General features: G+C 43.4%; 1 protein-coding gene across 5 annotated transcripts; it reads left to right on the top strand.

Moving 5' to 3' along the window:
- The first annotated feature begins 49 nt into the window (after window positions 1–49).
- Window positions 50–10015, top strand: LOC132765118 (zinc finger protein 345-like). 5 transcript variants are annotated; one of them, XM_067463401.1, is made up of 3 exons: window positions 50–141; window positions 7436–7529; window positions 7636–10015. In XM_067463401.1, the coding sequence occupies exon 3, from the start codon at window positions 7983–7985 to the stop codon at window positions 8841–8843; it is 861 nt and encodes a 286-aa protein (XP_067319502.1). In that variant the 5' UTR covers window positions 50–141; window positions 7436–7529; window positions 7636–7982; the 3' UTR covers window positions 8844–10015. The 5 variants fall into 5 exon arrangements, with proteins under 5 accessions (XP_067319502.1, XP_067319504.1, XP_060615287.2 ...); XM_067463403.1 differs by having other exon boundaries at window positions 7436–7543; XM_067463402.1 differs by lacking the exon at window positions 50–141 and adding an exon at window positions 148–372.
- The last annotated feature ends 229 nt before the right edge of the window (window positions 10016–10244 follow it).

The raw sequence follows: 10244 nt of genomic DNA, 5'->3' as shown, positions 1-10244 counted from the left end.
TACACCGCTTTTGAACTCAAGGCTTGGAAAGCAAAGGCTACTGCGGCATCCTTCCTACTTCCGGATACGGGGCTCAGGGTGACGTACTTCCGCTTTGCCCTGAGCTGGAGGGGGCGTGTCTTCCTGGTGATCCTGGCCAAGGTGAGGCAGTATTTGTCAAGGGTGGATTCTGCAGGGCTTTTGTTGTGGGACGCTTAAGGTGAGAGGAGACACTTTTGTGAGAAACTCAAGGGAAGAGGAGGCTGGCTCTGCTTGATGCTCCCTCTGAGCAATTTGCCTCTGAAGGGAGGAGACCAGGAGACTAGGCCTCTCTATAGGCCTCACTCAGCCTAAGAGTTGTGTCGCCTCAAAGGAATCTCTGGATTGGGAGAGGTTTGCAAGAGTTTTTTTTATCCTTGAGTGCATGTGATCATTGAAATATGTCAAGGGTCTGGAGAACAAGCCCCATGAGGAGCGGCTTAAAGAGCTGGGCATGTTTAGCCTGAAGTAGAGAAGGCTGAGAGGAGAGATGATGAGGGCCATGTATAAATATGTGAGGGGAAGTCACAGGGAGGAGGGAGCAAGCTTGTTTTCTGCTGTCCTGGAGACTAGGACGCAGAACAATGGCTTCAAACTACAAGAAAGAAAATTCAGGCTGAACATAAGGAAGAAGTTCCTGACTGTGAGAGCAGTTCAGCAGTGGAACTCTCTGCCGCAGAGAGTGGTGGAGGCTCCTTCTTTGGAGGCTTTTAAGCAGAGGCTGGGTGGCCATCTACTGGGGGTGCTTTGAAGGCAATTTTCCTGCATCGTGGCAGAATGGGGTTGGACTGGATGGCCCACGAAGTCGCTTCCAACTCAATCATTCAGTGATTCTATGATTATGATTTTTTGCTGAGCAGAGCTACAGTTGTTCATTATTATTATCTGTTATTATCATTAACATCGTCATCCTTACTACCATTATTATTATCCTTATTATTATTGTCCCAAAAATTTGTAAACCACAATTGAGCACCCAAAGGCATGTCACAACTTTTTAAAAAATACAATTAAAAACATATAAGATTTCCAGGCCAATTAGATTTGATGTGGATGACTAGGACGGTTTTAAGTGGTGTATTTTAATATTTTGATAAATGTTTTTAATGTTTATGTACATGTATAAGAATTTGTGTCCCGGCATTGAATGTTGGCGTATATATGCTGTGCTCCACCCTGAGTCCACTTCGGGGTAAGAAGGGCGGAATATAAATATTTTAAATAAATAAATAAATACAGAAGCCCCAGTGCTATTCAACATGTTTGCCAATGACTAAGGCCCCTTCCACACAGTTGAATAAAATACTACATTATCTTTATTGAACTGAATATCGGGCAGCATGGACTCAGATAACCCAGTTCAAAGCAGATATTGTGGGATTTTCTGCCTTGATATTCTGGGTTATATGGCTGTGTGGAAGGGCCCTTGGATGATGGGATAGAAAGCATGGTTATCAAGTATGCAGATGGCACCAAGAACAGGATCAGAATCCAAAATGACCGTAACAGATTAAGGAGCTGGACTAAAACCAACAAAATGGATTTCAACAAGGAGACATGTACAGATATAGGATGGATGACACCTGGGCCTGAACGTAACTCCTGTGAAAGGAGTCTGAGGGCCCTTCCAGACAGACCTTTTCTTCCAGGATCAAATCCCAGTTTTTTTGTTTATCCAAAATTATCTGGCAGTGCAGACTCATATCATAGAATCATAGAGTTGGAAGAGACCTCATGGGCCTGCCAAGAAGCAGGAAAATCGCATTCAAAGCACCCCTGACAGATGGCTAGTTTATAATCCAATTTAAAGCAGAAAACTGGGAATCAGATCAAGGGATAAAGGGCCTGTCTGGAAGGGACCTTTGAGGACCAGAAGCTGAAAGTTAAAAACTGTGGCATAGACACCGAGAACTGGGAAGCCTTGGCCCTTGAGCACTCTAACTGGAAGTCAGCTGTGACCAGCAGTGCTGTGGAATTTGAAGAGGCATGAATGGAGGGCGAAAGGGAGAAACGTGCCAAGAGGAAGGTGCGTCAAGCCAACCCTGACCAGAATTGCCTTCCACCTGGAAACCGATGTCTTCACTGTGGAAAAACATGTGGGTCAAGAATAGGGTTCCACGGTCACCTATGTATCCACGGTCAAGACACTGCACTTGGAAGGCCATCATACTTGGACAACAAGGGATCGCCTAAATAAGTAGTGGCACCTAAAAAAGCATATGCAAGTGTAGTCTGCATCAATAGGAGTCTGGATCGAGGGAAGTCATAGTCCCACTGTATTTTGCTTTGGTCAAGCTTCACCTGGAACAGCAGTGTGACCTGTTCTGCGCACCAAAATTCAAGAGGGATATTGACAAGCTGGAACAGAGGAGGGCAACTAAAATGGTCATAGGCTTTGAAAGCAAGCCCAATGTTTAGCCTGGAGAAGAGAATTTCACTTGGCAGGGCCACATTCAAGGCTAAAAATTTTAAAAACTGGGAGATAGGACAGTGCTGAATCTAGGAGGACACCCAAGCTGCGGACCTGCAATTTCAGGGGGAGTGCAACCCCGTCAAGCACAGGGTGCCACCCTTTACCTCGATCCAGTCTTCGATCGACCAGGAGGACCTCTGTCTTATTGGGGTTGATCCTCAGCTTATTCGTCTGCATCCAGACAGTCACAGCAGTCAGACATTTGTCCAGCACCCGAGGGGCTTCCTTGGAATTAGGTGGAAAGGAGTAGTAGAGTTGGGCATCATCCACATAGAGATGGCACCAAAACTCCGGATGACCTCTCCCAGCGGTTTCATGTAGATATTAAAAAGCATGGGGGATAGAATGGAACCTTGCGGGACCCCACAAGTCAAGGCCAGGGGTCCAAGTAGGTGTCCCCCAGCTTCACCATCTGGGAACAATCCTCCAGGAAGGACCAGAGCCACAACAGAACCATGCCCCCAAAACCCATCCCAGAGAGCCAGCCCAGAAGGATACCATGGTCGATGATATCGAAAGCCGCTGAGATGTCCAAGAGAACCAGCAGGGTCACACTCCCCCTGTCCAGTTCCCTGCGGAGGTCATCCACCAAGGCGACTAAAGCCGTCTCAGTACCGTGACCAGGCCTAAACCCAGACTGTGACTGATCTAGATAATCGGTGTCCTCCAGAAATCCCTGGAGCTGCGAGGCGACCACCCGCTCCAGCACCTTGCCCAGAAAGGGGAGGTTAGAAACTGGCCTGTAGTTATTCAAGACCATAGGGTCAAGGGAGGTCTTCTTCAGGACTGGTCTCACCACTGCCTGCTTCAGAAAAGATGGAAATTTCCCTTGAGCCAATGAAGCATTAATAATCGGCACAAACCAATCTAGTAACCCCCTTTTGGCTACTTTAATTATCCAGGAAGGGCAGGGATCCAGAGCCGATGCGGTCGCTCTCAGAGCCCCAAAGACCACATCCACGTCATCAGGACAAACAAGCCGGAAAGAATCCCATAAGAACGGACAGACAGATGCCTCGGTCACCTCCTCTGACATTGCATTTAAACTGGAGTCCAGCTCGAGGCAAATCCGAGTGACTTTATCTGCAAAATGGTGCACGAACTTGCAGCACTGAATTGCTGAGTCAACAAGGACCCCCCCCCCCACCCACCCACCTCGGGAGGGTGGAGGAGCTCTCCCGACAACCCAAAACAACTCCGAAGGTCTATTAGATGCAGACACTATGCGGGCAATCGAGAAGGTCTTCCTGGCTGCCCGCAAAGCCGTGGAATAGGCCCTAACAAGGGCTCTAACCCGCGCTCGGTCAGAGACACCCCAAGATTTCCCCCAGATGCTCTCTAGACTCATTCTCGTGTGCTTCATCCCAGCCAAATCCTCAGTGAACCAAGGAGTTGGCCTGGCTCTACACAATGAGAGGGGACGTTCAGAGGCATCTACAAAACGAGAAGGGACATTGGGGGGCAACAGCATCAGTCCTCAGAGAAGATGCAGATCACCTTAGAATATTCAGCACGTGTGTCAATCTGCAGAGGAGATGTGAAGGCAATGATAGGAGATTCTGTGCTGAGGGGAGGAAAAGCAGTGGCTTCTGGGATATTTTGAGATGTGTGCTCTCCCTGGAGTCAATATTAATAATATGATAAGGTCAATCAAGCCCACTGACCCTTACCTTTTTCTTTTAGTTTGCATGGGAACTAATGATACTATAAGGCAGAGCTTTTGGAAGATCACAAGGAATTATGAAGCTCTGGTAAGGAGTTCAGGGATTTAGATTCACTGACTGATTGTCATTTCATCTCATCTCTCTATTGAAGTATATGGACCAGGAAGGGAAAAAAGAGTAATGTACATGATCAACTGGCTTCGCAGATTGTGCCACTGGAAATGATTTGGCTTCTAAGACTATGATATATGGTTTTACAAAGATGGACTTCTCACAGCAGTTGGCAGGAATGTTTCTGCTCAAAGTCTCTCAGACCTGAACAGGATTATTTTTAATTGAGTTATTTAGAAGGAGAAAGCATTTTTGAAGGCAGCATTTGTCAGATTCTGAAGATAATAACCCAACTGTTGTAGAGACAACTGGGTAAAAAGTACAAGAACTCGACAGATTTAAAAAAAAAAAAGAGGCAGAGGAGAATGGCCTATGTTTCTGTACTAATGCAAAGAGCATGGGAATAAGCAAGATGAACTCAAACTCTTGACAGAGAAAAGCAAATATATTAACAGCATAACTGAAACCTATATTTGTTGGAAGTCAAACTGCCAAGAATTTAATATGCAACCCATTTTTGACTTGCTTTGCAGACAAAAAGTGAAAGAGGCAATAAGAGGATCAGCTATTTTTGGTCTGATCCTAACAACAGTAATCAAGGGAAAGTGGCAGGATCTCTAGATGGGAGTTTGTGATATAAAACATGGCAAAACGAGGAAATAATCTCGGGAAATTATGCAAATAAAAGTCAGAAAAGCTAAAGTTCTGAATGAGCCTACACTCGCTAGAAAGGTTACAAATAATAAAAACAGCTTTCTTAGTTATGTCCGTAGCAAAAGGAGGAACAAAGAAATTGTAAAGCCACTGTATGGAGAAAATGCCAAAATTCTAATGGAGCAAAGAAAAGGAAGAGCTACTCAATATCTGCTTTGCCTTGGTCTTCTCTCGAAAGGAGAACAGTGCTAAACCTGAGGAAAATGAAGCGGATGATGCATTAGGAGACATGAAGCACAAAATTGGTACAGAGTACAGGAATACAGCTGCTCCATTTAAATGCACGTCTCAATGGCCAGATGAACTACATCCAAAGAAGGGGGTTGTGTGGTTTCCAGGCTGTATGGCTGTGTTCTGGCAGCATTTTCTCCTGACCTTTCACCTGCATCTGTGGCTGACATCTTCAGAGGATCCCATGGTAGTAAAGCAAGTAGAATACATATACCTGTGGAATGTGCAAGGTGGAAGAAAGAACTACTCTCTGTTAACCAAGTGTAAAGGGTGCATCTAGCAAGCTTGATTTGCAAGTGTTTGAGTGGGAGCCATCCATATCATGTGACTAGCTAAGAAGATTGCATAGTTAATAATGAGGACATCTGCCTAGAAGTACATTGGCCTTCGTTGCCTTTGTATTGTTTATTGCCTGGAGACTTCTTTTGTGTGGGTGATATTCACCAGCCCGTGTTTGCTTGCTCCCTGGAGGCCTCCTGTGTCTGGGTTGTGTTCATTAGTCACTGTCTTGATTCTGGTGTTTTTCGATCTTGGTAGCCAAATTTTGTTCACTTTTATGGTTTCTTCCTTTCTGTTCAAATTGTCCATATGCATGTGAATTTCAATGGCTTCTTGGTGTAGTCTGACAAAAGTCCAGAATTTCTGTGTTTTCAAATAATATTCTGTGCGGAAGCATTTCACAGGCCTAAGGCTGCAAAGAGGAACAAACTACTTTCTGCAAAAGTAGGGATGTTTAATCTTTTTTTGCCATGTTTCTTTCATGGAAATCTCTAGGGAGCGTTAAACCAAGAGGACTGGGTGCTAATAGCGAGCAGCTCTATTTCTCTTTACCACCACTACTATTAAAGACTACTGTATATACTTATACATTGGAATGTCAATATAAGAGCATCCCAACTTAAGAGTATTTTGAGTTAAGAGCCATTGCTCGGCCCAGGTTTCGCTTTGACACGCAAGTACCATTTTGAGTTAAGACCTAGCACCAGAGGGAGCAGTAATGTGAGAGTACAGGGCTTCAAGGGAGCAGCATCCATTCCTTGTGCTCTTGTCCACTTTGGGAGATTGCTGTCCACTTTGCTCTTATACATTTTAAGGAATTTTGGGTTAGTTGATTTTGTGTGGTTTTTATTCTTGGTATGTTTGGCTTCATGAAGAGAGAGGGAGAGAGCAAGTGTCTTTCTTTTTAATATATCATTTGTTATTTATAAAGTACATTTTCTTTTTAATCTTTTTTCAGCAGCCAGATTAATAACTGGGGCAATTTGCAGGGAGTGGTCAACCCCCCTGTTTAAGGAGCTCCACTGGCTGCCGTTTATTTTCCGGTCCCAATTCAAGGTGCAGGTTATCACCTATAAAGCCCTAAACGGTTTGGGGCACACCTACCTTCGTGACCGTATCTCCCTCCATGAACCAACTCGGGCCCTCCGTTCTTCTGGGGAGGCCCTTCTTTTGCCCCTGTCAATTTCACAAGCTCACCTAGTAAGTACAAGGGAAAGAACTTTTTCCTCTGTGGCCCTTCGACTCTGGAACTCACTACCTGGATAAATTAGGAAAGCCCCTACCTTAGAAACCTCTAAAAAGGACCTTAAAACCTGGCTCTTCCACTGCACTTTTGATGAATAGGTTTACATTCTCACACTATTGCTTAGCCTCAACGTTTTTTCATTGGAGTATATGTGCCGTCCCCCCCTTTGTGGGAAAGCCTGATTCCACAACCCGCACTATAATGAGTCCACAAATAATCTGTCTCTTATCTCGCCTGAGTGTTCATTAGTTTTAATCAGTCTCTCTTTTAATCATTACATGTAGCCCGCCCATTGTCATTGTGATTGTGCCTATTGTAATTTTATATTGCCATGTTTTCATATGTTTTATGTAATTATGTTGCATAAGCACCAGCACTACCTCAAGTCAGCTGTCCCTGGCTGCTACTATGAGATGAACCAAACTCATCCTTTGCCACTCTGCTTAGAAAGGAACAGTTCCTCTTTTGATATGAGTTAAGGTACAAACTCATGGATAGGTATGCCCTTTTTGGGGGTGATGATGGTGATTTTTCAACTAAAATTTCTAGACGTATACATGAATGCACCGTATATAGGGTACTTAGAGGGACTCAAGTTAATTCTGATACAACAGGTATACAATTGCAGTGTATCTTACTGCAAGTGTGGAGGCAAAGAGATTGCGCTAATGTAACCGTTCCTAATCTTGTGCTTTCCAGATTGTGGGGTTACCATTCCCATCAACTCCAGCCACCATGGCTAATTTTGCGGAATGGTAGAACATATAATCCAGGCCATCTAAAAGGCATCAAGGTGGGGAAAGTCAGGTGCTAATGGCTTTTTTCCCCAGTCCCATAGATTTTCACAATCCTTGCAGAGAATGATTTGTGTCTAAACAGTGTTTCTTTGTTTTCTGCAGGACAATGGAGAGAAAAACATGGACCTCTTTCTCTCATTACTACTTATCCTTCTACATTCAGAGAATGAGAAAAATGAGATTTAATGGCCTAGAATAGAATAAAAATCATGAGACTAACCAAAGCAAAGAAATGCAAATTAGGGAATGTCAGTAATCACACAAACACTGTCAAATTACTTTTCAGACCATTAAAATATATTATAAAACATTTGGCTAAGGAAAAGCACTTTTGTGTTAAATTTTGTTTTTACTCTACACCAATGAGCTTGCAGGAGAGTGAATATTAACTCGTTTTTATTGCTTGGAGCAAATTGGTGATTGGTGAGGAAGCTCAAAAGAGACACGGCATGGGAGAAAATTTCTTTCAGTGTTCCAATCCTGTTGAAAGTGTTTTGGGAAGCCCAGATATCTTTCAACACCAGCAAAGCAGTCTAACTGATGGGCTATATAAATGCCTGGAGTGTGGGAAATGTTTCGCTCACAGCAAGAACTTCAGTACTCACCAGAGGATCCACACTGGAGAAAAACCTTACAAGTGTCCTGATTGTGGGAAAAGATACGGTGCCAGCTCGACCCTTAGTAGGCATCGAAAAATCCACATGGAAGAAAAACCCTATAAATGTCCTGACTGTGAGAAGAGTTTTAGTTATAAAGCAGACCTGATTAAACACCATCGAGTTCACACTGGGGAGAAACCTTATGTGTGCCGTGACTGTGGGAAGAGCTTTAGTCAGAGCTCGAATTTTGTTACTCATCAGAGAAGCCACACAGGAGAGAAACCTTATGAATGCCCTGATTGTGGGAAAAGTTTTACGGTGAGTTCAAGCCTTATCGAACATCAGCGAGTGCATACTGCTGAGAAGCCCTTCTTGTGTACAAAATGTGGGAAAAGTTTCAATCGGAGCTCACACCTAAATGTGCACCAACGAATCCACACTGGAGAGAGGCCATTTCAGTGTTTGGATTGTGGGAAAGGTTTTACCATCCTCTCCACCCTTAGTAAACACCAAAGGATCCACACTGGAGAAAAACCTTATAAATGCCCTAAATGTGAGCGAAGCTTTAGGGTGAGCTCAATCCTTACCCAGCATATCAGAACCCACACAGGAGAGAAGCCGTACATTTGCCTTGAGTGTGGGAGATGCTTCAGTCAAAAGTCACCTCTCATTTCTCACCAGAGACTTCATACTCGCCAAAAAAATGTATAGAGTGATTGGTCTGAAACAAAGTAGTATGATTTAGAAATTGACGAATCATAATTTGTCATTGTTTGGTATATGAGGATAAGAAAGTGTTCTGGGATATAAAATCAATGGAGCCCTGCTGCACTTATTTCCTTCCTGCGCAAAGTTATATATTTGGGCTTGTAAAAGGAATTAATGCAGAATTTTTCAAAAAGTTGGATTCGATTTGAAATTGCTATATTTGCAACCATGAGCCACCCATGAATGAAAGTTTTACTCCTTGAAAAAAGGGGGCATAGAGTTGAGGAGGGCGAAAGGTTGCCAGTTTGAAGCCCAGATCGGGGTGAGTACCAGACTGTCAGCCCAGCTCACTGTTTACCTAAGCAGTTTGAAAACAGCTTAAAGCTGTAAGTAATTAGGTTCTGCTCAAAAAAAAGGGGGGGGGGAGGTATTTTCTGACACCATAAAAGAAAAAAGACCAGAAAATGCCGACAATCCAAAGGAAGGAGGAATTCCTAATGGCTCTTGGTCATAGAGGATGGAGTGACAGTGCCCCCCCATGGCTGGATTTGAGCACAACCTCCAAAGGCTCTGAAAGCTGGATATTGACACAACATACTTCCTTTCTGCCTGTTCTGTCCTGTCTGTCCAAACGGCATTGAATGTTTGCCATGTGTGTGTACTGTGATCCGACCTGAGTCCCCTTGAGGAGACAGGGCGGAATAGAAATAAAGTGTTATTATAGAGTTTCAAATTATTGCAGCTAGATGCCTCTCCAAGTGCACCTGTTATTCACAAGATGGCAATCCTGCAATGTAAGGCCTAATGAGAAATTCTAAAAAAAATCTTTATATCTGGCTCAAGATGGTTAATAAAACTTCATAACTCATTAAACCATTTGTAACTTTTTGTGTAACTGTGACATGTCGCCACTGTGAAATATACTCCTTTGACATTGGGCCCATCATTTTGAAATGCCCTGTAGTTAAAATGACTTCATTTGGTAGCATTTCAGAAAAATTTAAAAGCAATGTTTTTGCAGAATCCCTCATATGGAGAGAGTGTAAGCCTCAATTTGTTTATGCCATAAATGTTAGTATAGGATTGTCATGAGGATAACTGCCACCAGGATATTTAAAAGTCCTTTGTACGTAGAAAAGATCTGTGGAACCAATAAAATTATTCCAAAAGACTAATTTCATCTGATAAGAAGTGATTACTTAAGGATGGTATGAGGCTAAGAACTCTTTAACCCTTAATTTGTTATGGCCCGTTTCCTTATTCTCTTCTTTGCCGACAAGAGGGTGCATTAAACTGTCGTCAAGATAGGACACTTCAGATTTATATCTACATTTGGAAACATGGATTTAATTGGCAGAACTGGGAATGGCACTTTCCATCTTTTCATTTCCTACTCATGCCTTA

This window comes from Anolis sagrei, chromosome 2 (assembly GCF_037176765.1).
Source record: "Anolis sagrei isolate rAnoSag1 chromosome 2, rAnoSag1.mat, whole genome shotgun sequence".
Lineage (NCBI taxonomy): Eukaryota > Metazoa > Chordata > Lepidosauria > Squamata > Dactyloidae > Anolis > Anolis sagrei.
The sequence above is the reverse complement of the archived record's forward strand: the minus strand, read 5'-3'. Positions and strand labels throughout refer to the sequence as shown.

Excerpts from the sequence above, each read along its gene's own strand:
- LOC132765118 (XM_060759304.2), top strand. The coding sequence starts at position 7,983 with ATGGGAGAAAATTTCTTTCAGTGTTCCAATCCTGTTGAAAGTGTTTTG.